At 39.2% G+C, this 27,426-nt stretch overlaps 8 protein-coding genes across 16 annotated transcripts in view; 6 read left to right on the top strand and 2 right to left on the bottom strand.

Moving 5' to 3' along the window:
• Positions 1–74: 74 nt before the first annotated feature.
• LOC108107560 (26S proteasome non-ATPase regulatory subunit 2) lies at positions 75–3,222 on the top strand. Its single transcript, XM_017215114.2, has 2 exons — positions 75–2,169; positions 2,229–3,222. The coding sequence occupies exons 1-2, from the start codon at positions 247–249 to the stop codon at positions 3,063–3,065; spliced, it is 2,760 nt and encodes a 919-aa protein (XP_017070603.1). The 5' UTR covers positions 75–246; the 3' UTR covers positions 3,066–3,222.
• A 166-nt stretch (positions 3,223–3,388) lies between these two features.
• LOC108107561 (polycomb protein Su(z)12) lies at positions 3,389–8,392 on the bottom strand. Of its 3 annotated transcripts, none has more exons than XM_017215116.1 (7): positions 7,739–8,392; positions 7,630–7,676; positions 6,961–7,450; positions 6,054–6,900; positions 5,159–5,982; positions 4,447–4,575; positions 4,257–4,372 (listed from the first exon to the last, which is right to left on the bottom strand). In XM_017215116.1, exons 1-6 carry the CDS (start codon positions 7,932–7,934, stop codon positions 4,451–4,453), a joined length of 2,529 nt encoding a protein of 842 aa, XP_017070605.1. In that variant the 5' UTR covers positions 7,935–8,392; the 3' UTR covers positions 4,257–4,372; positions 4,447–4,450. The 3 variants fall into 3 exon arrangements, with proteins under 3 accessions (XP_017070604.1, XP_017070605.1, XP_017070606.1); XM_017215117.1 differs by having other exon boundaries at positions 4,262–4,372; positions 4,444–4,575; XM_017215115.2 differs by lacking the exon at positions 4,447–4,575 and having other exon boundaries at positions 3,389–4,372; positions 7,739–8,391.
• A 206-nt stretch (positions 8,393–8,598) lies between these two features.
• On the top strand, positions 8,599–9,362 carry LOC108107569 (probable prefoldin subunit 6). The gene is made up of 3 exons (XM_017215128.2): positions 8,599–8,816; positions 8,885–9,110; positions 9,166–9,362. Exons 1-3 carry the CDS (start codon positions 8,744–8,746, stop codon positions 9,242–9,244), a joined length of 378 nt encoding a protein of 125 aa, XP_017070617.1. The 5' UTR covers positions 8,599–8,743; the 3' UTR covers positions 9,245–9,362.
• A 237-nt stretch (positions 9,363–9,599) lies between these two features.
• Positions 9,600–11,714, top strand: LOC108107563 (Golgi reassembly-stacking protein 2). The gene is made up of 2 exons (XM_017215121.1): positions 9,600–9,803; positions 10,182–11,714. Exons 1-2 carry the CDS (start codon positions 9,758–9,760, stop codon positions 11,504–11,506), a joined length of 1,371 nt encoding a protein of 456 aa, XP_017070610.1. The 5' UTR covers positions 9,600–9,757; the 3' UTR covers positions 11,507–11,714.
• Positions 11,715–11,864: 150 nt separating this feature from the next.
• LOC108107565 (metaxin-2) lies at positions 11,865–13,226 on the bottom strand. Of its 3 annotated transcripts, none has more exons than XM_017215124.2 (3): positions 13,045–13,226; positions 12,263–12,972; positions 11,865–11,984 (listed from the first exon to the last, which is right to left on the bottom strand). In XM_017215124.2, exons 1-3 carry the CDS (start codon positions 13,126–13,128, stop codon positions 11,978–11,980), a joined length of 801 nt encoding a protein of 266 aa, XP_017070613.1. In that variant the 5' UTR covers positions 13,129–13,226; the 3' UTR covers positions 11,865–11,977. The 3 variants fall into 3 exon arrangements, with proteins under 3 accessions (XP_017070613.1, XP_017070612.1, XP_041673879.1); XM_017215123.1 differs by having other exon boundaries at positions 12,204–12,972; positions 13,045–13,225; XM_041817945.1 differs by having other exon boundaries at positions 11,865–12,972; positions 13,045–13,224.
• A 104-nt stretch (positions 13,227–13,330) lies between these two features.
• Positions 13,331–17,646, top strand: LOC108107566 (rho GDP-dissociation inhibitor 1). Of its 2 annotated transcripts, XM_017215126.2 has the most exons (6): positions 13,331–13,532; positions 15,502–15,701; positions 15,769–15,878; positions 15,940–16,054; positions 16,607–16,612; positions 16,685–17,646. In XM_017215126.2, the coding sequence occupies exons 2-6, from the start codon at positions 15,518–15,520 to the stop codon at positions 16,879–16,881; spliced, it is 612 nt and encodes a 203-aa protein (XP_017070615.1). In that variant the 5' UTR covers positions 13,331–13,532; positions 15,502–15,517; the 3' UTR covers positions 16,882–17,646. The 2 variants fall into 2 exon arrangements, with proteins under 2 accessions (XP_017070615.1, XP_041673880.1); XM_041817946.1 differs by lacking the exon at positions 16,607–16,612 and having other exon boundaries at positions 13,336–13,532.
• On the top strand, positions 16,063–16,600 carry LOC121529893. The gene has a single exon (XM_041817947.1). The coding sequence runs from the start codon at positions 16,429–16,431 to the stop codon at positions 16,534–16,536; it is 108 nt and encodes a 35-aa protein (XP_041673881.1). The 5' UTR covers positions 16,063–16,428; the 3' UTR covers positions 16,537–16,600.
• A 6,321-nt stretch (positions 17,647–23,967) lies between the features above and the next one.
• The window catches only part of LOC108107887 (adenylate cyclase type 2), a 37,843-nt gene continuing 34,384 nt past the window's right edge, over positions 23,968–27,426 (top strand). For 2 of the 4 annotated variants that reach the window (XM_017215678.1, XM_017215677.1), the window contains exon 1: positions 23,972–24,286. The gene's annotated coding sequence lies outside the window, so the exon portion shown is untranslated. Of the gene's footprint in view, positions 24,287–27,426 lie in introns of all 4 variants that reach the window. The other 2 variants (XM_017215680.1, XM_017215679.1) reach the window with 2 other exon arrangements.

Raw genomic sequence — 27,426 nt, 5'->3', positions numbered from 1 at the left:
TCGCTACTATTATGTGACCAGTTCTCATCGATTATTGGAAATCTAGTATGTTAGGTAACAAACTCGATATATCTTGGCGTTCGTGTCTCGGTCACACCAGCAAAAAGCGCTGTGTAATTCTGCTGTTTCAACAACGAAAAAAAGGAACAAAAGCAATCGCTTCATTACAGTCGAAATTAAAATAAGCTAAATTCAGGTACATTACGTTGTGGGAATAGTAGGCATCGCAAGGCATAAAACGCAAACATGACGGGTGAGACCAAGCAGGAGAAGAAACAAGCGCTGCCGGCGGCCACAGGCGGCGATGCCAAGGACTCGAAGGCCAAGAAGGATGAAAAGAAAGACAGCAAGGACAAGGATCAGCAACCCGAGCTGTCCGACGAAGATCAGCAGTTGCAGGAGGAACTTGAACTGCTGGTGCAACACTTGCAAGAGCCAGACACTAAGCTCTACCAGCAGACACTGGAGATGATGGCCAAACTGATACGGGCCTCCACAACGTCGATGACCTCAGTGCCCAAACCGCTTAAGTTCATGCGTCCTCACTACGACACCATGAAGACGGTGTACAAGCACATGCCGGATGAGAGAGCACGACAGTTGTGCGCCGACATCATCTCGGTGCTATCGATGACCATGGGCAGCGGTAAGGATTGCCTAGCCTACCGATTCCTCTGCGATCGCAAGCAACGCATCGGGGACTGGGGCCACGAGTACGTGCGTCATCTATCCGGCGAGATATCCGCCCATTATCACGACACTACGGGCGACTTTCGAGTCCAACTCATTGAACTGGTCAAGCAGATCATTCCCTACAACATGGAGCACAACGCCGAGGCAGATGCCTGCGATCTGCTGATTGAAATCGATCATTTGCACCTTCTGGGCGACTATGTGGATGAGTCCGCTTATCCGCGCGTCTGCCTCTATCTGCAGTCCTGCTATCCTTACGTTCCCGAGCCGGATAACACGATTATTTTGGAGACTGCGCTTCAGCTGTCGCGCAAGTTTAACCAGCACACACAGGCTATGCGATTGGCTTTGATGCTAAATGATATGGACAAGATTTCTGAGATCTTTAAAGAGCCCAAGGAGCCGGCCATGCAGAAACAATTGGCATTCATGCTGGCCCGCCAACAGATATGCCTGGAGCTAGACGAATCGGTGCCAGACTACGACGATCTCATGGAAATCATGTCCAATGCGAATCTTAACAAGCATTTCCTGAATCTAGCCCGCGAACTGGACATCATGGAGCCAAAAACTCCCGAGGACATATACAAGTCGCATTTGGACAACTCACGGTCCCGCTTTGCATCAATCCAAGTTGACTCGGCCAAGCAGAATTTGGCCGCTAGCTTTGTCAATGGCTTTGTCAATGCCGGCTTCGGTGTAGATAAGCTGTTATCGGAAGATGGCAACAAATGGCTGTACAAGAACAAGGAGCACGGAATGCTTTCGGCCACGGCTTCGCTGGGTTTGATCCTCTTGTGGGATGTAGATGGTGGTCTGACCATGATCGATAAGTATTTATACTCTACAGACGACAATATCAAGTCTGGAGCTTTGCTTGCTTGTGGAATCGTAAACTGCGGTATTCGGAACGAAGTCGATCCGGCCCACGCCTTGCTCTCAGACTATATTGATAACCAGAACTCTTGCATGCGTGTTGGCGCCATTCTTGGCCTGGGCATTGCATATGCTGGTTCCAATCGCTCTATTGTTATCGATACGCTAAAGACGGTATTTTCATTGGGCAGCAACAATAAGAGTTCGGCTAGCGTAGAGATCCTGGGTATCACGGCCCTCTCGCTAGGTCTAATCAGTGTTGGATCCTGCAATGCGGAGATCACCGAGATCCTTCTGCAGACCATTATGGGTCTGACTAAGTCAGACCTGAAGGACACCTACACCAGGTTCTTGTTTTTGGGATTAGGTCTGCTGTACTTGGGTCGCCAGAAGTCAACAGAGGCTGTCATGATGACCCTGGAGGTGTTGGAGGAGCCGCACCGCAGCATGGCCACCACCATGGTGGACATTTGCGCTTATGCTGGTACTGGCAATGTACTCAAGATCCAGCAGCTGCTCCACATCTGCTCCGATCACTACGAGACAGCCAGCGCCGAAGACGAAAAGGAAAAGAGCAAGAAGGATAAGAGCAAAGAGAAGGTAATAAAATAACAAAATTGTTGGTAAACATGTTTGCTAATTAAGTTTCATCTTTGAAGGATAAGGAAAAAGAGAAGGAGAAGGAAAAGGAGCGCGAGAAGGACTTATCGGCCACCCAATCGATCGCAGTGCTCGGCATTGCCCTGATCGCGATGGGTGAGGACATTGGAGCCGAAATGGCATACCGCTCCTTTGGAAATCTGCTGCGCTATTGCGAACCGGCAATCCGGCGGGCAGTACCACTGGCCTTGGGCTTGATATCTGCCTCCAACCCTAAGCTGAACATCATCGACACCCTGAGCAAGTTCTCCCACGATAGCGATGCCGAAGTAGCCCACAATGCTATCTTTGCAATGGGTTTGGTCGGCGCCGGCACGAATAATGCCCGCCTTGCTTCCATGCTCCGCCAGTTGGCGCAGTACCATTCAAAGGATCCCAGCAACTTGTTCATGGTGCGCATTGCTCAGAGTCTGACGCACTTGGGCAAGGGTACTCTATCGCTGAGTCCCTATCACAGCGATCGCCAGCTAATGAACCCAATGGCCGTCGCTGGTTTGATGGCTACATTGGTTTCCCTGCTGGATGTTAAGAATCTGATTCTGAACAGGTCGCACTATCTGCTCTACACGCTGGTACCAGCCATGCAAGCCAGGATGCTGATCACCTTTGATGAGGACCTTAACCAGCTCCAGGTGCCCGTTCGGGTCGGTATCGCTATCGATGTGGTCGGACAGGCCGGCAAGCCGAAGACCATTACTGGCTTCCAGACGCACACCACTCCCGTCCTGCTGGCCATTGGCGAGCGCGCTGAACTTGCCACCGATGAGTATCTGGCTCTTACTCCGGTCATGGAAGGCTTTGTCATATTGAAGAAGAACCCAAACTTTGTTAAATAGAAAGTGCATTCAAACATCTAACGTTTAAGGTCATGCGAGAAATTGAAGTTCAGCAACTAACTCCCAATAATTATTTGTTCCCCTCATTGGCAGTTGATTCAAATGTCATTAATAAAAAGTATATCTACCTTTAAATAAATAAAAATAAATATTCATACTTTTTAATGGCTTGCTTTTGGAAATGGAAAAACAAGCGGGATCCCCCTCTTATATCTTCAATGCAAAGGAAAGTTGGTAAAATCATCATCTGCCTGAAGGCTACATCTTTCCTTCTCAGTATCCTTGCCAATCCCACATGAGCGTCTCAAACAAAGCCATGTTAGTGCATTGTAAAAATATATATGCATACTTTATTCAGTGGCTTTTAGCAATGTTATTTTCGTGTGTTTGAAGTGAATTTTTATTTACGCCCGCATGTTTAAATGTAGGTGTAGGCTGTAGTGAAATTGTTTTTTGTGTTTTTTTTTTTTGGAATTACAATTATTACAAGTATGTTTTGCTTGTACGAACTTCACTTTAAAAATAGATTTGCTTATTTCTGTAAATATATATTTGTATACAAATCTGCTTATTAATTAGAATCAATTTGTCTCTTTGTTTTCTCCACAAAAAGTGAATTTACATGAAGCCAGATGATATTAATAAATTTTTGAAGTAAACATATTTTTCGTAAGCCCTGTATATTCTGTATTATTAAGTAACTGGCAAATAAAAGTTAAATATGTATATTTGATTTTGGGTTTACGATTTTGGTGTCGAACTAAAGAGGTTTAGAGAGTCGGTATTAATATAAAAGCAACGAACCAAGTGAACGATTTTGAAGTCAATTCGAAATTTTACACACGTTTTTTACATATTTCCAACATCATAAATCGATTAAGTTATAACACAACATAATAGAAAATAGAAATAAAGATATTTTGTAAAAATTGCCGATTACAAATTAAAGCCCTGCGATCTATATGGTCAACGAGAGGCGATTGTTGAGGAGGAAATGGGGCAGCAGCAGCAGCAGCGGCGACGACGCATGCGTCAGCGCCTCTCGAATTTAGTAGGCACCGATAGCCTGGTGCGGACACCACCGGCTCCTCCCGTCGATCCTGTCGCCTTTGTTCTCTCTGATGTAGATCGACGTCGGGCAATTGGACGCTTGCTGCTACTGGTGTTATTATTGTTTACTGGCAGTGAATAGTTATTGCTTTTGTTGCGGCCGACGCCATTTCCATTTCCGTGTCCATGTCCATTTCCGGCCCCTGTCCCGGCACTTCCGTCGCTGTAGCGCTGCCGCTTGGTTAGCACTGTGTTATCTATACAATGATCGACAAAACATTAACAGTTAACGACGAAGATCAAATAAATGATTAATATAAGAAGTTACTACTTAATTAATTGCCCACACAGTTGTCGTCAACTGCTCTAACTTCGCCACAATCATCATCATTAATACCAACATCGACAGCATTATCGCTGTGGGTCACCACTTCTGGCACATCCGCCGCCTGCTCCACATCTGCCAAAGACCGCGCGTTCACATTGAGATGAAGAATTCAGATAAAGTCCAAAAAGTGTAAAAAGTTCAAAAGAAAAAGTCCAAAGAATAAATTTTGATTGAATTCTTGATTTGCTTTTGATTGGTGGCTTTCATTGTGAACTCATGACGATGACGATGGTTGGATGCACAGCTAGTTTTGTATGTACATATGAAGGTGCATACCGATTCTGTGATATATGGTTTATTAAAGCTATCTAGGTGATGATTACCATTAATTTTTGTTCTATTATCTATGGTTGAAAAGGGGATTAGGATTACAGCGGCTTTTTGAAAGTGCAAATTTCGTATTTTTGGTGATGGATTATTAAATTTCAACAGAGTTGTATTGAAAGAGGTTTCCATGTAATACCGTAATAAAAGTAACTCAATATTTACTGAAAATTAATATTTAACAAAAAAGACTAGTATTTTTTTGTTTGCGCTTTCATAAATTGCTCAAATTATGGCTTGAAATGTCTGGCCAGGACAGTGTCCAAGCAAATGACTACGATGAAGATGAGACTAGAATGCTCGGCAGTGTTCCTACAGATTTTTCACTCACCTTTGGCGCTCAGTTTACGTTTTGAGGCAGGTGTTGCCGCCAGTCGCGTTCCACTGACATTGCGTTTCTGGCCAGGATCGGAGCGCCGCTCTCTTGTGTTGGCCAGTGTGCTTAGGGGCTGGTCGGCGCTTTTCTTGGCCACGTTTTTACTGTTGTTGGTGCTGCCATTGCTACCATTTTCCGTTGTCTTTCCCTGATTTCCATTGGCAGTGCCTCCGCTGGCTCGTTTCAAATGAGCCGGCATTCGTTTGGGTGGCTGCATCGAGCTAGTCACCGCTCCACTTCCAGAGCTCGATGCTGAGGAGGTTGAAGCTTGGTCAGCGGGAGCTATTGGTTTTTGCGGCGACTTGAGCGTCTTGGGATCCTCCTGCTTCTTATGCATGCCAACGTCCAACCAGAATTTTAGCTGTTCCTCGCGTTGGCGCTGCATCAGCTCCTGCCCTGCGGTGAACTTGCTTAACATACCTTGGAGCTTCTGGACCGTCTTGTAGACAGTTTCGGCTGCTATAAGGCCGTAGTCGAAAAGTGAACACATGTGCAGGATAAAGTTACGATAGAGATTCTTCTTTACAATCTCGTTGCCTTTGGCGTCCAAAAACATCTCGCAGGCAATTGGGAGCTGGCAGTCGCCTACAAATCCGTGACGCATCACGTGCAGGTTCCACAGCTTCATCAGCTCCTTCTCGCCCTCGTTCACGTCGGAGAACTCGTCGATCATCTGGATTGTCTTCTGGCGCAGCCAAAGTGGATCGCTCTCACCTTCGGAGTCGATATCCAGCTCTTTGGGATGTACTGGCAGGCAAGTTTCAGTATGATGGTAGAGTCTAAATTAAAAAAAAAAAAAGATTTGTGGGTGCTAAGAAATGTTTTAAAATTATTCCACTCAGCTAGTTACCTGTTATGACCCGTAATGTACGAACGCTGGTTGCTTATCTCATCCTCGTCCAGTTCTAAAAACTCGTCCAGGCAGGTCTTTTGTCGCCTTGGCCGGCACACCATTAGGCTTGTGACCGAAGTGCGACGCACGGGGCCACAGGTGCGGGCGAAGGAGGAACCAGATGGACCGGCCAGGTCGTAAGGTGATCCAGCATACGATCCATCGTAGGCATCATTAATTGTGACATCGATGCGTGCGCCACTTCCAGCCGGTTGATAGGTGAAATTAAAGCGGGCGTGGCAAAGCTTCAGATGCTTCAGCAAAGCATAAAGACGCAGGCAGTCCAATCCGCACCACGGGCAGTTTAACTCCTGAGTGTACTCGGTCTGTTGACGTGTATTATTGCTGTACATGAAATTGTACACGATTTGAATGTGCTCTGGCGTGGATTTGCATAAGGTGCTGCTTCCTCCGCCACCACTCTTTAATCCACTGCAATTGTTGTTGTTGCTGTAGTTATTGTTATTGTGATTCATTTCGGAAACCGCATCCAAATGGACATATCGCTGTAGCTCCGGGGCAGAAATAACATCGGGCAACTGCTCATTGGAGAGCGTAAGATGGAACTTAAGCATGGGACTCTGCTGGTAAACATCATAAGTCAGCGAGAGTGGAATGTAGCTATCGGGCATCGTTTCCCAGGTGCATTTCTTTGGTGAGAAGGATTTGATACTGGTTGAATTTAGAGGCTGCAGCATGGCCTCATACTCTCCTTCGGTAATAAAGCCGCTGGACTTCTCATACAATATCAACTCCGAGCCGAAAATCTTTTCATTTCGACGTGACCGCTTATTCGGGGGTGTTTCTGCAAAAGATCAAATACTCTTGAATTAGGTGGACAAACTAGGAGAAGGAAGACACCCACCTGCGTTTTCATCGTTGCAAGTACTAGGTGCCAGCACTTTGATGCGAAACAGTAGTTTGTACAGTGTGTGCTGATCACCCATGGGTCGCATCGTCTGCAGGGGAATGCTGATTGTGGCATGCTCAACAACGCGATCCTTTGGGTTGTATACAATCTTTGAGTTTTTGCTGAGGAGCTCCTGGAAGTCCAGTGTACTATCCTTTCGCTTGCTGCGTGTGATCTTGTAGAGTGTTGTCTCCACACTTACAGATTCCCCTGCGTCGCACAGCAGCTGTTCCTGAAGCAAATCTTCCCCAGAATCGTTGGTAGTCGTCGTCTGGTGTTTCTCATTAAGTGAATCATAGATGACGTGCAGGTAGTTTTGGCTCACCGCCTCCGATTTTTGAGTAATGCTATCGAGCATTGAGTTCACCTGAAAGCTGGCCCGCTTTTTGTTGTTCCGCGACATACGTTCTTTCATATAGCTGAGCGTTCGGTTCAGGAAAATGGGCTAAATTTAAGGATTGGTATATTAATAAGAAGTGTATGGATTCGGTCAGGCTATCGGGACTATCCCAGATATCTCAGATGCGTTTAAAATCAAATTGACAGTTTGTAGGTATAGATTTCTGAAATACTATCCGATTCTTGGAAGAGCTGTCTCAACCATATTACCAAGTGTAAACTTACATTTGTCTCGTGTCGGTTGCGCAGGTAGCGATAGATTTGCGTGGGTTCTGTAAGGTACTCAGTGGATTACTTAGTGTCCCCTAGGTAAATTGGTGTTCTTTTGACTTACTCTCAAAGGCCTGCAAAAAGAGTTCCTGCTCCTGCTGGTGTCCATTGAGTTTGACCTGACTCTCGGCAGTGGGCGGTACAGTAGAGCTAGCATTTCCTGTATCCTGATCATGTGATCCATGGGACATGCCATTTAGGCCATTTGCCATAGCCCCATCAACATTATTGTCTTTTTCGCGTTTTTTCGTTGGGGCCATTGTGTTTGTGTGTTGGCAAGGGGCCGGGGTGATGAGGGGTGGTTATGGTATTGGGTCGGTACGGATTCCACGGATCACAATTACAACCGCACGCACTAGCTTTCAGTTTCAACACATTTTCCCAGCAACAGAGTCCATTTAGAAACGGTTTACGTCAGTTTTTTGCAGATCTATGCGTGTTTTTGCCGTTCTCCTTTTCGGCGCGAAATCTTTTGCTTTAGTCTCAGCGTTATTATGGGCGTACTTGCAACGCTACGACTGCATGATGAATGTTTTTACTTTGATTACTTGCCGTAACACACTTTACCTTACTATTTGTTCATATTATTCTTTTGGATTATTTATATGTAAATGAGTTTTAAGCACTTTCAATTGACATCAAATAACGCAAAGCAATTTTTCTGCTGTCTATCAAGCGGCATCATATGCCACTTTGGATGTTAGCCAACACTGTATTTAATGAAATTTTTATTTTAAAAACACTATAATTTATTTATGCTCTTTAGGAAAAACATTTTAAATATTTATTTTTGTTATATTTGAATATAAAAATATTATTAAAACAACTAAAGCCAAGAAATGAGTACACAATACAGTCAGCTGTTCGTACAATGCTGCAAAACTCTTTAATTGAATTCATGTGGCATCGCGAAATTTGTTTTGGTGTATCCGAGAAATCCAGAAACGGGCACACTGCACAATTCTCACATGCATTTAGCCGAATTTTGTTAAAATTTTTAACAACCTGTAAAACAACTGCTTTATAAAAGCTGAAATTTAATATTAACGTCTGTGCCAACTGATTCAAAATGGACAAAAACAGCGCAGCGTTGTACAAAAAGGTGCAGACAGAGATTGAGTCATACCAGAACCTGCAAAAATGTGAGTAATATTGCTAGCCATCTGGTTATTAATTTCGGTTTATATGGAATATATATTATCCTTAACAGCCTGCGTCAAGATGGTTAAACAGCGTGCCTTGCTGGAGAGCCAGCTAAACGAAAACAAGTGTGTCCTGGACGAACTAAATCTTCTGGGACCCGACAACAAGGTTTATAAGCTTTTTGGCCCCGTTTTGGTTAAACAGGATTTGGAGGACTCGCGCCAGAACGTTGGCAAGCGCATTGAGTATATCTCCAAGGAACTGAAGAGTTCCAACGATACCCTGGAGAATATGTAAGTGTCTATCGCAATGATATGGAAATATTTTTATAATTTTTTATTTTTTCAGGGAGAAGGATATGCTGAAGCACCGAGAAACCGTGACCAAGTACCAGCAGCAAATGCAGTTGGCGGCGGCTATGAAGTGAAGTCCCAGCATACAAAACTAATTTACATTTAACTTATTTGAGATAGCTGAACGGCTTTAAAAACTCACCTGGCATGATCGCGTCATCTTGAAATTAATAAAAACAATAAAACACTAAACTTGCAAGGGAATATATATATTATTTGCTGTTAAGGAAATTACAGTAACTTCTATCATATGATAACTATTTAATAAACATCGTTGTTAACAAGTGCCTTCCATCTAGGGCCTGTAAATACTAATCAGATTATTGCCATTCGCATTCCAAGCTTAAATTATTTTTTGGAATTCCCTTATTATTTTTATGAAGTACAGATCAGCTGTAAGTTTCCAGCACACCCACTGAATGATGTGGTATTTTAATGGAAGAGAACTGCTGCCACACTAACTTCTACGACGAGATTTGCCACGAAGAACAGAATTTATTTGTTGGCCAAATTAAAACGGGGCTAAAAAGTGCTGCAAAAGTCAGTACCCGGTTTTGGAAAAGAGGTTGACTTGACGCAATCGAACGATGGGCTCCAGCCACAGCATCCATGTTCCCGGCGGCGGCACTGAAGGTAATTGGGTTTACAACTTGCTCTCCATGGACCACGTAAACGTAAACCTGCCGCTTGTCCAATCAGAATAAGGAGTACTATAAACGAATATGTGACACCCTGTTTTCTTTGCCATGATGCAAATATGTATAAAGAGCAATTCAAGATTACTTGGCTTAGAATCATTTTCTTATTATTAAAAATTTCAAATCCTACTTGCGCTGCGTGGGTATTACAAGAATTTGTGTACTACATGAAAGTTCTCCGAGATCTCTACAGTTATATTATCGGCTATAATTATATTAATGATTTTTTTTGTAGAGAAATCTCTAGATATCTGAAATACACCAGTTTTACAATAATAACAATTTACAATTTAACAATAATCTTATTCCGCAGGCTACCACGTACTGAAGGTGCAGGACAACTCCCCTGGTCAAAAAGCAGGACTCGAGGCCTTCTTTGACTTTATCGTTGCGATTGCCGGGACACGTCTGGATCAGGACAATGATATGCTGAAGGAGCTACTGCGCCAGAACGTGGACAAGTCTGTCAGGCTCACCGTGTATTCTAGCAAGACCCAGACGGTGCGCGAACTCACTCTAACACCTAGTAACAGCTGGGGCGGCCAGGGATTGCTAGGCGTCAGCATTAGGTTTTGCTCTTTCGAGGGTGCTAACGAAAGCGTCTGGCACATCCTAGAAGTCCATCCAAATTCTCCCGCCGAGTTGGCTGGATTGCGGGCCTACAGCGACTATGTAATTGGGGCAGATGCCATACGCCACGACAACGATGACCTGTTTACCCTGATCGAAACGCATGAGCAGCAGCCGTTGAAGATGTACGTCTACAATCTGGATGACGACGCTTGTCGCGAGGTTACCATTAAACCGAATACTGCCTGGGGAGGAGAAGGAGCTCTGGGCTGCGGCATTGGCTTTGGATATCTGCATCGGATCCCAGTGCAGGCAGATCCTGCTGCTGGTGGTTCGGCTACTGCGGCTGCTGCTGAGTCCTCTACTCCTCTACTGACTGCCGGAGGAGCGGGTCCATCTAATGCTCCGGTAGCAACTGCTGGATCCGCCGTGGTCGCACCAACGTTGCCTTATATACCGCCGCTGGCTAACACTTTTGGATCCACGAATGCTGAGGTCAGACCACCAACCATTGAACCTCCAGCACAGAGTCTGTTCAAGACCTATTTCAATCCGGATGAGGGCACTGATGCACTTACAGCAGCGCTGGAAACACAGGCAAACATTTCTGAGCCCGCTCCAGTTCCGCCTGCAGTCGCTGACGTGTCAGTGGCGCAAGTTCAAGTTCCCGCACCAGCGCAACCCTTGCCGCCACCAGCTAACATCTTTATACCCGGAGTTTTTGATCCCAGCGCGCAACAAAACGTTACTCTAGGTGGAATACCCGCAGCTCAGTTGCCATTCCCACAGGCCACGGCAGCGCCAGCGGCAGTGCCTATGTTCTCTGCACCACAACAGGCTTACATGTCGGCTCCGGCTGTTCTCTCCTATCCAGCCGGCGCCCAAACAGTACCGTCGTATCCACAGGTGCAACCCTCTATGGGCGGACTGTTTCCCACACAGCCAACGCCGTTGCCGCCACAAATGGCCCATGTGTTTGCGCCACCAGTACCATCGCAAGCACCGCCACCTGCTCCAGCGGCAGAAAACGAACCATCTGGACCGGCAATAAATCAGGCCGGAATCTAAGACTTCAACTGGGCTACTTGACCAACTGCTACACCTGGACAAATTGTCGTTAAGCTTTTATTTTCAAGAATTATTTTGTATGATTGCGTTACCAAGAATCACAAATAGCGCGAAAATGTTACCAGAAACGTGCAAAAATATGTACATTGATTGCATTCATAAAAATAATCTAAACTAATTATAATAAATAAATAAAAATATATATGTATTTAAGGTCTTTACATAAACAAACTTTTAATATATTTTTAATATTGGTCAGAGTTTTGGGGCAATGTTTAAAGAAATCGTTTTTCGAAACGATTTTCTTTCTTCATATCAAGTAAAGATTTTAACCTGTAAAAATATCAACAATTTTAAATATGTTAAACAATTTCCTAAGCGTTTATTAAAGTCAACAATTTATTGGGACGTATTTAACTTTATAAATACTTATTTACACACTCGCCATAAAAGTAATTTTAAATATTCAAATTATTTGCTGAAAGTAAAAGGTGTAGAATATTATTAGTTTTACTGTTCAATTTCAAATATGACTGCGAGTAAGCAAGGAAAAGCGTGAAAATGCGGATAGCTCAGAAAAGCTTGGTGATTTAGCATATTTATACATATGTAGTAGAATAGCTATTTTTTAAGCCTTAACAAAATATATAATTGCAGATTAAGGCGCTTGTGCATATTCATAGAAAATAATAATTACATCTATAACTTGGCCAGCAGCTTAGTGCGACAACGACATAAAACTAATTTTGTAGGAACCTGGTCTGAAAGTATTTCTCATCGACGAAGCGACAAAACTCGACCAGATGCTTGAACTTCTGCACCGTCTGCGCCAGAGCCATGTTGGGCAGTTGGGTGGTAAGGATGCTGAACAGGTGTCCGAAGGCGATAGCGTCCAGTTCGCAGGGTTGATCACCGTAGAAGAAGGGCGTCTCCGGTGACTCCTTCAGTTTATATTCGAGGGTCTCACAGCACTTGGCCACCTTCTCGATGACGGTATCGATGTCTAAATCATCCCACTGGTATACCTTAAGCAAACGTAATGCGTTCCGCCGCTTTCCATAGTTCTGCATGTGATTGAGGGGCCAGGGAAAGACAACACCATTCCTTGGAGCCGTGACCTCCTTATAGACACGCTCGTTCTTAAAGCTAATGTAGAGCTCGGCCATGGTAAAGATGTTTTCAACCAGTGACACATAGGTCCGCATATCAGCTTTCTCGTCCTCGTCTTGCCAGGTGCCAATGGCCATGTCCTTCTGCTCCACAAAGTTCACAATCGGTTCGAACTCGGCAAAGATGAAAGCTCCTGCGCGGATGAAGGGAAGCTTGGTCATTCTGCCACCCGGGGACATGTGCTCGGCATTGGCACAGGATCGGATCCCAAAGGGCAGGTTACACATCTTCAAATAAGCCTTCACAGCCAGGCAACTAGCATTCTCCGGCAACAGAATCTGTTCAGCCTCATATGGCTTTTGGTTTGAGATGGAATAGAAATAGAAAACTGTTTTTAAAAGGATTGAGTTTTTGGTGACATGACTTACTTGGTAGAGGGTGGCGTCCTCGGGCCATGGCTCGGCGGACAGTTTGTCAGCCGTGTTAAGTTGGCTCAGGTACTGAGATGTCATTTTAAATCAATTAAATTAAATTGTACAATCTGCACTCAAAACTCGCCGATGAAGTAATAAGCAGCTGTTTGCGTTGATGATGCCAGACCGTGAGAATAGGTTGCCGACAATGCTGCCAATTGCTGAACAGTGTTTTGAAATATTAAGAATTAAACAGTTTGGGAAGGCAGTGTGAAAAGCTGCATTTTCAATCACTTACTCGAAGCGTTCGGTATTCTACTCGCAATAGCGTGCTGTCACACTTACAATTCTTATTTCGCCGAGTGTTTTTCGTTATATTTTGCTTTGTTTAAAAGTTTGTTACCACAAATTGTAAAAAATAAATAAAAATTAGTTTGAGTCGACTATCCAAGAAATAGTTTTAAAAGCAGCGTAGTTTTTGAATAAATTTGCATATTAAAAAGGTGAGTGCGCGTCGTCGCTGATTTGTGAGTGTGTGTGTGCCTGTGTGTGCTGCGTTCCAATGCATATTAATAATACTTAACTTGATTTTAAATATAGTTACTTAATATAAGTTAGAATTGTTAGCAAATATTAAGGGGTTATATGCAGGCCCAGAACCACTCCCAAAAAAATTTTACTTGAGAATCAGTGACTATTCACATTCATGTGCCGGCCTTAGTGTATGAGTGTGTGTGTGTGTTAGTGTCTGAGCTGGTGTATGTGATTCATACGTCTGGGGTTTTAACATTCTTCGTGCACATTTCTTTATCACAAAAAAACCAAAAAAAAAGAAAAAAAAGAAAAAGAAACTGGCATGGTTCGTACTTTTCTCTGAATTATCATTATCCCCACACATTGGCGGGGGGTCGGTTCGCTCTCCCTCACTCACGCTTCCTGACTCGCTCACTCTTCCTACGATTCTCGAATTTTTGTTTGGAATTTAAAATTTCTGTTTGGTTTGGTCAGATTTGTTCTTGAAATTACCTTTTCTCACCCATCCTTAATTATTCCGATTGTATTTATTGGCCCAAACTTTCGTTGTTAGTCTGAAAAATGTTTATGATTTTTTCGTTATTCCCACACATACACAGAAAGAAACATTAAGTGAAATCGATTTTGAAATATGTGCACTTGATTAGATGATTCAAAACAATGCTTCTCAGTATAAAGATATTTATAACAAATTTTATAATTTTTGATAAGATAACAAAATGAACTTGTTTTATTTAGCAATTTTGTCTCGTTGATATGAGTATATTAAAATTCTTAAACAATTAGAAGTATATTTAAGCAAAAAAATCAAAAATTACTTTGTATTAAAAAGGAACATAAAACTTTTAAGTAAAATTCAAAAATGATCTTTATTATTACTTTTCTGTGTACACATGTGCCTCCTGCTGAATCTTTTGTATAGATACATTTTTATTATCTCACAAGTTGATGTCAAGTAATAACATTTCAATTTGATGTATATTATTTTTTGCACCGACCGTGTATATATAAAGCCAAATCTGGAGAATTGAGAATTATTATTGGGCCAACATTCGTTAAAAATGGACATATAGTCAGCGACGTGTATTTAGATAATGGAAAACAAAGCAAGATAATAATAAAGCGGTAGCGGAGGGCGGTGTGTTCTCTGGTTTTTGTCGCCCGTTCTGGTCAATATTATTCAATGCCGATATCCGCTCTCTCTGTCTCTCTTTCCGTCTCTTGCCTTATCTGCCACTCCGTATTTGGTTGGACCTTTTTTTTTTTTTTATATATTTTCCGAGCGGACCAGCTGCAAGTCGACCGACCCCATTGCCCCGCCGCGGCCCGCTGCCAATCAACACGTCAGTTCATCAATGCGTTAATAATTGAAATTTAATCAATATTATTGAACGGGCATATAAAGTGGCTAACATTTGTTGGCCAGCAGAAGCGTTGGTGCTGCCAAAAAAGTGAATAAACCACTTGATGTTAACTGAATGATAACGTAATCTGAGCTAAGCAATATATTGAATATGTTTTCGATTTCGTTTTGTAAGGAATTATTTGTTTTCTGTAATAGTTTTTTTTGATTAGTCTTGTAAATGCGATTATGAAACATTTTTTGTATTTATTATTTTACCAACAGTATAAAAACTTTAATCTTCTAAGATAAAAACGAGGGTTACAAACATTCCCAAACGATTGTACTTGCATGGAAGCGAACATACTTTTATATGGAGGAATATATATATATATATAAAACAATATCATTATCGTCAACATGTTACTCACACTACTAAAAATATGCCTATGACCCACATGCTTCTCCCAGAGCAACTAAGAAATACTAAACAAAATCTGAAGCATCAATTTAACAATACAACGCGAAAGAAAGAAAGACCGGGGCTACTCAGTTAAATGTAATTGATTGATAAATAAACAATTCCGCTTGGACAGTTCTAGGTTAGAAGCCATGGCCGAAACAGAAACGAAGCACCAGCCCGAGCACCACGATGAGGATGTCCATGATGCCAACTACCAGGCGCCGCCTGAGAAGACCATCGAGGAGATAATGGCTGCCGATCAGGAGGATGAGAGCTTGCGGCGCTATAAGGAGGCACTTTTGGGTGCCGCCCAGACCGAGAAAATTATTGTTGGTAAGGAAATTTTCTTTTTATCCAGTATAATATGAAGAATCTATAAAATTGAAACTTAATTTTCCAGATCCCAATGATCCTCGAAAGGTGATCGTTAAGAAACTTGCCCTCGTCGTAGAAGGACGTGATGATATGGAATTGGATCTTACCGGTGACCTTACTCAGCTCAAAAAACAGGTAGATATTATTGCTATATAATAGTTTTTATTATTTGTATTAATTGATCTTATTTTGATAGCTTTTTGTGATCAAAGAAGGTGTTCAGTACAAGGTGCGCATTGATTTTATTGTGCAACGTGAAATTGTCCATGGCCTTAAGTATGTTCAAAAGACTTCTCGCTTGGGTGTTACTGGTAAGTAACATTATTACACATTAGTTTATCTTTGGCAGGTTAGGTTTAGGTGAAACAAATCTGATTGAAAGTATTTAAAACTGAATTTTACTTTATTCCCATCAATTTTTTTTTATTTTACTGTTGGCACAGTTTTGAATCTTTACCTTAAAGTATAATTTCATTGCCTATTTCTAGAGTAGATATTTCCCCTAATTTTATGAGAGAATTAAATACAAGGTAACACGAAGCATTGTTTTTGTGCTTGTCTTTACCTTACACGATTGAAGCACTTTTGGGACTTCAATTTTTCTAGAGGCCCAAGCACAATTGTTAGCTTACGCCTCAGTTCTTGATTGACTTTTGCATTGGCAAGTCGTATTTTGTGCTTTAAAATGGGAGGAAAGAGCTGGTTTAATGGCACGAACTTATTGGTGGGATTCTGCGGTGCTGCTTATATCCTTCTTTTCACTTTTGCAATATTAACATTAGTCATGTGTTGAGAATAACTTATATCAATATCCTATTATCTCCAATGCCAAACCTTAATTTCGGAATATATAATTTTTTAAGTTGTGGGTAAGCTGGATATGCTGTATGCCCTAAAATGGAATTTGTTATTAAAGAAAACTTTATTTTATCATTCTCTAGTTGACAAAATGAAGCATATGGTTGGATCTTATCCGCCTAAGAAGGAAATTCAATTCTATTTGACGCCCGCCGAGGAGGCACCTTCTGGCACATTCTCCCGCGGCACCTACTCGGTCAGTTCGGTCTTCACGGATGACGACAAGCATATACACTTGGAGTGGGACTGGACCTTTGAAATTAAAAAGGACTGGGCCTAAAGAAGCAAATCAAATAGCACACACACACACATACATACACATATACGAAATACGCTTTTTGTTTTCCCCAACAAGTCTTTGTAAATGAGTTTATTTTTGTTCCAAAAGTGTAAGCAAGATTTTCCAAAATGTAATTGATCGTCAAAGTATTTTTGTTAATGGTATTAAATTTTAAATATTTTTGTAACTAAAGTGTAATGAAAAAAGCCATGATAAGTATTTTTGATACCCATTGCTAATTGAATGTGTGCAGATGAAGAGTATTTCTCGCCTAAGTCCTCAATAAGACGCCAAGTCTATCAGTCAAGTCAAAACCAAGTCAAGTCACTAGGCCGGCCAGTCAGTCAGTCGTTTGGTTCTAAATGCCATTGCCTATGTTTAACATACATATTTTCAAACAGATTAACAGATTGAGTAATGAACTTTAAGAAAGTTATTTGCATTTCGCTATGTATTTAAAATAAATGAACAGAAAAAGTTTATGTTAAATGTAAGATCAAGTCCCCCCCAATTAAAAGTAAACAATACCCAAAGATGTTTCCGCAACATAAGTATCCATCTAGAAATCATGCAATACGAACTGTTAAATGTAAACTAAAGCTGATACTTTATAATGCATTTGCTGTTTTCGGAGCATGCAAACACTGAAGTCAACATTTATTCTAACTATATACTATCTCTGTGTATTTTTTGTGTACAATATATGCGAATGCCGATTGAATGCAACCGAAAAGCAATAAAGAATAAAATATACATATTTTAAAATCAGTTTTTTACTTAAACTTATTTATATATGTCAATAAATCGATTGTAGCGACAATCTGTGCACAGATTTACCCTTAGACAGAGATAATTTACGCATTTCACACTTTATAATGCTTATCAGTTCACATGGCCAAGGGGTAAACGTCATAAATTCTTGCCATAAGGCAAGAATTACTCATCCGCCATGTGAGCAACTACAAAATATTTTTTCAAGGTGTATGGAAGAGAGAGAGAGAGAGACACATAAAACCCAGAGAGTCCAATGAAGATACCTTCTCTGTTTACATTTGACTCTATCAACATGTTCTCCATTCTTTGAGGCCGGCCTGTTGCACTTCACTTCGGCAACTTGTTGCCCAACTTTAGCGACTTCAATGCAGAAAATAATAACCACATTTTATATTCCAACGCACATTTGTCTTAAGAATCGCGAAAGGTAGCATGAATAAATAAACTGCTTATTCGGAAATGGCTCGAGTTGCCAGGAGGAAAATCGTGTAATTTACGAAAAACAACACAAATATGTTGGGGAAAAGCCTGGAGCCTTCGTTTGTATGGGAACCGTTGGGCCTGTCCTTTCACAGGACGTGGTAAAACAACAATGAAAAAAATATCTTGAAATACAATTCTTATTTTTATTTCCTTGATTGTTTTCATAAGGTAAAATTTAATTACAAAATAAGGTGATACACTAAATTTTTAAAAAACTCGAACCTGCAAAATAAATTTTCCAAAGTAAGTAGTAAAATAATCCATTAAATAACCCAATAAAATATAACATTTTGGTTCAGCGATCAACTTGATTGATGGCAGCACTTAAATTTTCGCTTCATATTTGATTCAGCATGCCAGTAACCGAGTTCAATTCGTTTCCTGTTAGCATCAGCTGTATGAAATGCCAATAATTTTGCATCCAGTAACCAACGTCTATCTCCGTCCTTCAAAGATGTTTTGATTGACAGACGGCCCGTCGATTTTTCGCCCCCACCCGTATTGTTCATTTCGATAGAGCATTGTCTGCCGCTGCGGCCTTTTAACCCGATGCTGCCAATTGTCCGTTGCCTCCTTCACGGTCCATTGCATCCCATCCGGTTATAAGGTTCAATGAAATTTGTAGGGAAAAAACAAAGGCTGCTAGAGTGGGGATAATAAAGTAGAAATGAAATGAAATCAAAAAGGAAACCAGAAAACGCAACAGGCTAAGTGCACACACATACACACACTCCTTCCTATATGCACACGCAAAGGGAAATAAAAATGGCGAACATTTTGTCCGCATATAGGCAGTGCTGCCGAATGGTGCCATGTTGTTTATACTATAGTGCAGACTGTGGCATAAAATATCAAACAAAATTGTTTTTAAAACAACTCTTAACATACATTCTCGTTAAATATATTCAAAGTTTGCAATAAGTTATATTTATTAGAGAATATTTTTCAAAGTAAGTGCCACACTGTCAGTACCCTGTTGCACTGCAAATGGCTGGGAAAGCCATGAAATGCAGCCGTTGCCATGTTTAATCCATAGGAATATATATGCATGTTCTTGTTCTGATAATGGGCTTTGGGTTTTTGCTTTTAACAAACTGACAGTTTTGCCAGCTATTTAAAATTTTTAAATTATTTTACATATTTTTTTCTTACACAAATATGGGATAATTTTCACAATTTAATAAATAATCCAAAGGATTTATTTATCGATAAACAAAGTTATTGTCTGTAAAATAGTACAAAACTAACAATCTAATTAAAACTGGTCATATGGGAAAATTAAATTTCCTTTTGTGCAAAATTCAATTAATTTCATTTTAGATCTGATGTATGGCCACCTTTATTGGATTTCCATTGCCTCCATGGCAAGTTTGGCTAAGCCTATTTAAACATAATTAAATCTAACAAAGATTTGAGCAACTTTTCGGTTTCTGCTGGCCTCCAATTTAGTATGCGGGTCAGCACACGGAGCAACGTGCGAAAGTTTCATCCTGTTTTTCTGCCCAAGGCGCATACATGGCGTATGATGAATTTTATTTAACATTGGCAGAGGATGCCTGTGGAAAATAGATATCAACAGGGGGGCAGCTTATTGTTTTCGTTATTAGATTTTCTTTAATACTATGTTGGTATTTATGAGTGCCAAAATTAGTGGTTAAATATAGTAAGGTGGAAGGGAAAGTTAGAGAGAAAGAGTGGAGAAAGAGTCCTTATTTAAGTAATAAAATATAAAATAGCTTATAATAACAATAAGAGACATTCTTAAGTATAATTTATAAATAAAAATGGTTTAGTGGTTTACTTAAATCATAAAATGCAAGGCTTTTTTCTATTACCTCACTTTCAGCTGCCTTAAATCGTAAATTTGTTTAAATCACTCTTTTTATTACTTTAATACTTTTGTGGCTTTAAGTAAGCACACGCAACTTGGCCAACTTTAAAGGGGAGTGTCGAACACGTCAGAAAACCGTGGAGTTAGTCATCAGATTTATGCGTGGCCGGCAGGACATAAAAAACCAAACACAAACACCCACAATTGGCATACATTTTTTCAAAGCTTAACTTTATTTTCGTATTTTTTATGCGTTTGCCTCCCCCCCTCTGGACAGAAAAAATAATTTGCGTTTATATTGAATTTGTTTTTTGTGAGTTGTTGTGTTTTTTTCTGCTTTTCTGCTGGAGATTCAGTCCAAAGCTGGCAAGAAATTGCATGATTTGTGAATATATATTTATTCAAATGGACTTGCGGTGGGCCCCTCATTTACATTTTGACATTGATTTTTGCTATTGGCAATCCCAGTTTGTGTCCATTTTATGCGACTTCTTTTTCCTGAAATGTTGTGAAAGGTAAAGTTTGATTATTCTACAGGTGTGTGTCGATGTATAGTACAATTTAAAGTTTATATTAAAGTGTTAAAAAACTAGTAAAGTGAAACGGCAGCTTGTTTTAATTTGTTAATTATTCACGTAGCCAGTGTTCATTATGGTTTATGGCGTGTTCCCGGAATAAGTAATTTTAATTCACGCAATTTAACCCTAATTTCCAACTTGTTAGACGGTTCTGCTTAAAATTGCAGGCGAATGTGTCGGATATCAAGGGACACAGCATACTTTCAGGCGCTTTAAAGGACGATGTCAACAAGCTGTTGCCGCAACACACACACACACACACATACACATACACACACTTTCCAACGACAGTTAATTGTCTACCAAAGGGCACAGATCCCGAGGCAGTGAGGGTTTATTATTGTTGCGAATTCTGCTGTTGTTTCTGTTGACTTTGCAGTTCTGTAATTAAGTCGAGCGCACTAATTAAAGAATATTTTCGTAATTAGGCTTTATGTCCTAGCCAACTGTCGTCAGTTTAGCCATACGAAGTATGTACATACAAAATTTAAACAATCTTTGACCTAGCTTTTGTTTAAATTGATTTTTTTCCGCACGGGAAAAGCTCAAGGGAGGCCATTAAATATGCAAAAAACCTTAGCGGCTATATTGACTATGACCCCCAAAGCAAATGCCATTGACTGACATTTAATAGCCGTTCATTAAATTATCATTTACTTTTTTTTTACTTTCATGGTACACACCAATGCCGAAGAAAGTTAAACCTTGAAAATGATTTATGGATAGAAAAAGGGGATAAGGGAAAGGCTTTATGGGTTTTCATTAAAGATAAAGATTCTCTGAAAAATATTTATAAATTACACAAGATTTAAAAAATATGAAAACTTTAAATAAGGAACATATATTTATAACTAATTAACTATTGCGTTACATGCATAGCACATAAATATAAAGAAATATTACCAAATGTATAGTTCAAAAATGAGAAAGCATGTCTTAAAGCATTTACGAGTTAAAGTCAAGGACGAAACTCAATACCTATAATTGACTGTTTCGACTTTTCACGCTAAAATATTACATAATTATCTTTCAGAAGTCAGCTTGAAGTGCCTGTAATTCTGTAGAAAATATTCATTTTAAATCATGCAACTCATTTCATATTCAAGACCAAGCCACCTAAATACCAAACCAAAAAGGAAGCCCCGAGGGGCAGGAGCCTTCTGACTTGGCCACCCGACGCTGTCCTGTCTGAAGTGGTCATCCTTGAGTCAGGACTAACTTTCCTGAACGGCGTGCGAAGGTAAACATGTTTTGATTTCGATCTGGTAATGTATTATGCATGCCACCAACCCCAGGAAGACATGGAATGCCGCCCTGACCTTGGTGTAGCGGGTATTACCTTCGGCATCTTTAATCTATCAGCCGGCGAGACACCTTTATCGACATCGGAAATGTATGCAAAGTCCATTTGAGCCTTCAATTAGTTAATTTGCCTTGATCCTCCGGATACTTCGGTGTTCGGTGGCTTTACACATTTCAAATTGCCTTTTAATGGTGGCTGATGCTTAAAGCTGCTTTTATTTTTGTTTATTCACCGGTTGAAATTTCATTATTATTTATGCAAATCCAAAATCCTCCAGCAGCCTCATGAAAATGTTGCCAGCAAATTTGTTGGTCCACAGAAAGTGTGGAGAGTACTCAACCTAAGGTGTGTGTGTGTCGCATACATTTTGCGAGTTTTTTCGTTAATAATTTAGTGAACTCCAAATGAATTTGCGGTGAAAGGTCACCAATTAATGTTAATGAAAGAAGTTGTAAGGAATGTGTAACACATACGTATGCATTGGTGTTAATACTGAAATTAAATAAAATTAAATTTGTTTTGAGTTTTTTTTATATAAATTTGTATATTTTTTCCCATTAAAAGAGATAATAGGATTGAAAGTAATTAAAAGAACGCCATTTAGTTTGGAATTAAAGCTTTTTTCCATACATATATCTACCCCTATAATGGCTAACTTTGCGGACATCTGTTGCCGATGCTCTGTCAAAGTTCATTACGTATACGCCTCGTGTTGTCAGACGGAAATTGCACAAGTCAGCAAACACAGTGCAACCAAAGTGCTTGCTTTGTGCAGGTGTTTGTGTGCCAACAAAAGCAGTTCAAACATTTTCCTACACTCGGGCAACAGGATACAGAGGATACAGGGACAGGGCGTTGGAAACGAGTGTTGACAATATCCTGCTTAGTTGAAATTAACAGGTAACAGCCAACTGAGCTGGTAGTAAGTAATTTCATTTCAGGAAATTGAGGTTCAAGTCCTGTTGGTGTCAATTGCACAAGTTACAAATCAAAGTTCTACCAACTACATATTAAATGAAGAGTCTTTGTTAGCAATCATTTGATTTTATTTCCAAGGGGTCATGTAAAAGCAATGAAACGATTTATTGAAGATTAAAATCAGTATCAGTCATAGGAATACCCTTATTAGGTAACCATCCACAAGTAGTTTTATAGATTGGAAGTTTTCTTGATAACATCACCACGATTGCAAATTGGATTGCACTTTCAAGAACATATTTGAAAAGATTAGAAAGAATGAATTAAAAGCTGAAACTGGCGTTTATGGCTTTCATTATACAGCTTACCGTCTGATTTTATAATGATTGATTCATTGAGCAGTTCGAATTATGAGTTAATTAACAACCTTCCACTTCATTTGAAACTCTGAAAAAGATAATTTGCCTTACCTTCAAATAGAATTCATTTATTTTAGTTTTTAGAAACTGTTTCAAGTATGATTTCAAATGTGATTATGAGGAATTAGAGTTCTATCGGTGTTATGGCTGTATTAAGCATTAGCATAAATTATTTTTTACTTCAGTAAACACACATTATTATGAGTAACTTCTTGAAAACTTTTTAATAGAAACTAAGAAGTCTAAGTGTTACAACGGTAAACTTCGAAGGTCGCTTCCACCCAACCTTTAAAAAATAAAATAAAATGACACTACTTTGGCTTTAAAGATAAAGATCTTGAACAACATATAACTATAAAATAAATGTGGCTGATGAGTAATGTTTGTTGGTTTTTGCCAAGCCCTTCACTATAGTTTTTTAGCTTTTTAGTGTGGTTTAATTATTACCTCAACAGGGGTATATAAAACATATATAAGAATATATAATATTATATATATTTTTAGTTCAAAATAATGCCATAGTTTCCTAAGATTGTTGGTCAATCACCATCTACGGGTCATCGAAAATTGCCGGCGCCTCGAATTGTTATTGTATTTTGAAAATGAAAACACGAAAACCAAACAGAGCGGCCAACGCTTCTCGCACAGTCTTACTCTATTCGCCCCTCTCACCCTCTCATTCAACCAACTTACTCTCTCGAGAATGAGTTGTTGCCGCTCAGTTGGCAAGGTCGGCAACATGTTGCTGAGAGGGTGAGAGGGATTACAGCCTGTTGGACTCTTGGCTGCTCAGTCTCAGTTCTGATTAGAACGTGAACGGGTGCGGTTCGCTGACGTGTCGATAGCGGTTTACAAGCGGTTTTAAAGGCGGACGCGTTTTTCGCGCGTTTCCTTGCCAGCGGAAAAATAAAGTGTGTGTGTGCATGAGTTAGTGTGTTAGTGTTTAGTGTTAATGTGAATTTTTTAAACAGCATGTGCCATTGGGAAATGTCTCCACACATATATAAAGGCACGAATATATAAATAAATAAATTTATTGATACAAATGATTAGGAAATAAACAGCGGCAAAGGAGCAAACAATCAACAATAATCATAAGGTAAGATGCACTTCAAATAAGGTGAACTTTTAACAAATAATAAACTTAAATTTATTAATGGCCCACAAAGTTTCCACTCTAAATAAAATAATTCCACGCATAATTATTCCAAATGGAAACTTTTTAACAATAATTGTTGTTAGCCAAAATGGATGTAAAAACCAAAACAAGCTAAAACTAGTTTATAAACAATAAATTATCGATCGAAACCGAAGCGAATGATTTTATTGGTATCTTAAACTTAAAATTTACATCACTTAAGTATTTTATTTCATTGTTAAATTATGAAAACAATTAGTGTTTTCCGATCATTTAAGACAGAAGAAAAAGAAAACAAACGAATACGAGCAGAAATACAACTCGACAACAAAATAAACATCGTGCTTGGGGGACCGGCAAGTGTTTATTCGCGATCTGCTTTCCTATAATCAAGTGTAACTAATTGCCAAGCTCAATAGCAACTGAAATTAGCTAAAAATACAAAAAAAAAAAAAAGAAAAATGCGATGCCGCGACCAAACGAAATCTGAATGCTTGGCGACAGATCGAAATATATATATTCTCCTTTCTCTCTCATTCGCATTCGCTCTTCTCGTTTCATGATAGTGCTAATCGCATCCGATTTCGCTATTCTATAAAATATTTATTTTTATTTGAATTTTCGGTTAGCTGTTTATTAATTAAAACAAAAGGCCGCCGCAGCAGCAGCAACAACAACAAGAAGTGTCCCCAAATTAAAAGTAAAAAAAATTAATGCTGCTTTCAACTTGGCAGCTGGCAGCGAAATTCTGCGTCAGTTCTGATCGTTATTGTTGCTATTTCTTGTTTTTTTCAACATTCATTTTTTTATTTGCAATTTTTTTTCATCAGCCGAACGAGTTGATGATCGCCTGCGTGTGTTTGTCTGATGAAAGAAGTGATACAAGAAAAAACATATGAGTTCGTTTGTGTATTTATTTTCCCGTACAGCTGAGTTCAAGTTATTGTGGAGGGGCTTGTAAAATGCTTGGGAAATGTAAACAAATTTAGGTAAAGATTAATTTTAGGATTAAAACAAACAAAATTTAAAAATATTTCAGTTTACTAAAATCCAAAAAACTGTGTTGGCATAATAATAATAACAAATCAAATCGAAATTTATCAAAAGGAGTCAATAACTTGACTTTTTGTGAATAATTTAAGAAAAGGCAAAGTTCTGAAAAAGTTTATTTTTGGCAAATTGAAAATCTAATTATAGTAATAAAACATAATTCGACTTTAATAGTAGACCCATTATTTTGAACTCAGCTGTTTATTTATTTATCTTCTAAAGTATTTCTCTGTTGACTTTGGCATTATTCGAATTTTTAAGGATTTTTATGTTAATACAGCTTAGGCTCAAAAATAAACAATCTAAAAATAAAAATGGTTCAAATTTATAGATCAATTATGAAATTTAAGATGGCTAAGATTTGTTTTTAAGTTTCTCAAAAAATTTACTAGCTAATTAGGCTCATTAATTCATCCAATCTCTTAATATCAACAACGACCTTTGCCAATGTCCTTCTGTTTATGTTTCATAATTTCAATTTATTTTTAAATCCTAACCACAACACCAACTCATCTGATTCGTTTGCCAAAATGCTGTTGTCTTTAAATAAATCAAGTTATAAAAGTCTTCTCGCAGGTTTTGTTTTGGCTAACGGCTCCGCATTAATAAATTAACGCCCCCACTCAGCGTTCCTCATTTTTTCCAACTTTTATTTTATATCTTTATGGCCAAGAACAACGAGTTAAGATTCTATAAAAAAAAGTGTCATGCTTTGTATATATAGATATATATATATATATAAATAAGTTAAAAAATAAAAACCAAATCAAAGCCACTTGGCATAGGTTGCTGCTGGGCCGATAACAAAAATTGAAGAAGCGTTCGTTGGGTTAATTTTCGGGCTTTTTGGGCAGGGCCATTATCAAAAGGCGATAGCGTCGATAAAATACTTTATTGAAGCCGGCAGTAAGTCCAATAAGACAAATTGTATTCTAAATTTCCTTTTTTTTTTTTTTTTTTTTCCTGCGCCAAACCTTTTTTCATATTTCCTAATCGTATATCATCAAATTATAAAGTGATTGTCAGCAAATGAAATGTTTGGCTTATCAAGAGTTTTTAACTAGGAATGAGTAATACCGCAGACTTTAATAAACATATATTATATTTAAAAATGAAATATTTGTTTGTATGCAACCTGTGGTGAGTCATTATAAAGGTTGCAAGATTTTGTCTTATCTTTTTGCTAGTCTACATTTTAAAGACCTTATCTGCGTTCTTGGTTATAAATATAAATTAATATACATAGTATGTTCTATTTGGGGTTTCGGCTAATTTAGAGCATTTTCAGATCCAACTTTGTGCAGGGGCTTCTGTTCTTTATACACTAGTTAGCCAAGAAAAAGTTTATCAACTTTTCTATCATATAAATTAAGGGAATAAACAAAGTTTATATTAATAAAAGAAATATTTCATGAACATATTTATGATTTTTATATTAATTAGTTCTTAAAATTTGTTGCCAAGTGTACTGTTTGTATGATTTCTGTTTTTTTTTGCACATTTCCTCTGTGACTTGACTTTGTCAAGTTTAAAAAAATTTGTGAAAATTGCGTTTTTATTTACGTACACACAGAAGTGCAGCAGCACTGTTGTGTTTGTTGCTTTTCCGCAGGTCACACAGCTTCTTATTTTCACAAGATCTCCCCTGCTATATACTAGTATTAACCCATATATATATGTACAAACATAAATGTGAACGAAGCTTATTTATATTTATTTCTCGTTTGAATTTAATTAAATTTGCACATTTGTGTTAAATTTTCAACACATGTGTCTCTGTCCGTCTCTCGTGGTTGAGTGTATGGGTGTCTATCTATGAGGGACTTTATGTCAGTCGGTGTTTGTGTGCCCCCTATGTGTCAACCTAGACGCCTAATCAAACAGCAACAACAACAAAGGCTATATAAGCCAAATTCCAAACCATGCACTGAGAGAAATAAGTAAAGAAATAAGAAATGAATTTGGATAAACGGTAATTAGAAGTTTGAAAAGTTTATTTTATGTAAGGGAACAACATTATTATTTTCTAATAATTTATAAAACCTATCATT

Source organism: Drosophila eugracilis, unplaced genomic scaffold (genome assembly GCF_018153835.1).
Source record: "Drosophila eugracilis isolate 14026-0451.02 unplaced genomic scaffold, ASM1815383v1 contig_2088, whole genome shotgun sequence".
In the NCBI taxonomy this organism is placed as follows: Eukaryota; Metazoa; Arthropoda; class Insecta; order Diptera; family Drosophilidae; genus Drosophila; species Drosophila eugracilis.
The sequence above is the reverse complement of the archived record's forward strand: the minus strand, read 5'-3'. Positions and strand labels throughout refer to the sequence as shown.

Bases quoted from the DNA above. Each gene is read 5' to 3' on its own strand.
- LOC108107566 (XM_017215126.2), top strand. From the start codon at position 15,518: ATGGCCGAAACAGAAACGAAGCACCAGCCCGAGCACCACGATGAGGAT. The intron at 15,702-15,768 runs GTAAGGAAATTT...TTAATTTTCCAG, and splicing joins GACCGAGAAAATTATTGTTG to ATCCCAATGATCCTCGAAAG. The intron at 15,879-15,939 runs GTAGATATTATT...TTATTTTGATAG, and splicing joins TTACTCAGCTCAAAAAACAG to CTTTTTGTGATCAAAGAAGG.
- LOC108107561 (XM_017215115.2), bottom strand. From the start codon at position 7,934: ATGGCCCCAACGAAAAAACGCGAAAAAGACAATAATGTTGATGGGGCT. The intron at 7,451-7,629 runs GTAAGTTTACAC...CCTTAAATTTAG, and splicing joins GCAACCGACACGAGACAAAT to CCCATTTTCCTGAACCGAAC. The intron at 6,901-6,960 runs GTGGGTGTCTTC...GATCTTTTGCAG, and splicing joins TTGCAACGATGAAAACGCAG to AAACACCCCCGAATAAGCGG.
- LOC121529893 (XM_041817947.1), top strand. From the start codon at position 16,429: ATGGGAGGAAAGAGCTGGTTTAATGGCACGAACTTATTGGTGGGATTC.
- LOC108107569 (XM_017215128.2), top strand. From the start codon at position 8,744: ATGGACAAAAACAGCGCAGCGTTGTACAAAAAGGTGCAGACAGAGATT. The intron at 8,817-8,884 runs GTGAGTAATATT...TATCCTTAACAG, and splicing joins ATACCAGAACCTGCAAAAAT to CCTGCGTCAAGATGGTTAAA. The intron at 9,111-9,165 runs GTAAGTGTCTAT...TTATTTTTTCAG, and splicing joins AACGATACCCTGGAGAATAT to GGAGAAGGATATGCTGAAGC.
- LOC108107560 (XM_017215114.2), top strand. From the start codon at position 247: ATGACGGGTGAGACCAAGCAGGAGAAGAAACAAGCGCTGCCGGCGGCC. The intron at 2,170-2,228 runs GTAATAAAATAA...TCATCTTTGAAG, and splicing joins AGGATAAGAGCAAAGAGAAG to GATAAGGAAAAAGAGAAGGA.
- LOC108107565 (XM_017215123.1), bottom strand. From the start codon at position 13,128: ATGACATCTCAGTACCTGAGCCAACTTAACACGGCTGACAAACTGTCC. The intron at 12,973-13,044 runs GTAAGTCATGTC...TCAAACCAAAAG, and splicing joins AGGACGCCACCCTCTACCAA to CCATATGAGGCTGAACAGAT.
- LOC108107563 (XM_017215121.1), top strand. From the start codon at position 9,758: ATGGGCTCCAGCCACAGCATCCATGTTCCCGGCGGCGGCACTGAAG. The intron at 9,804-10,181 runs GTAATTGGGTTT...CTTATTCCGCAG, and splicing joins TCCCGGCGGCGGCACTGAAG to GCTACCACGTACTGAAGGTG.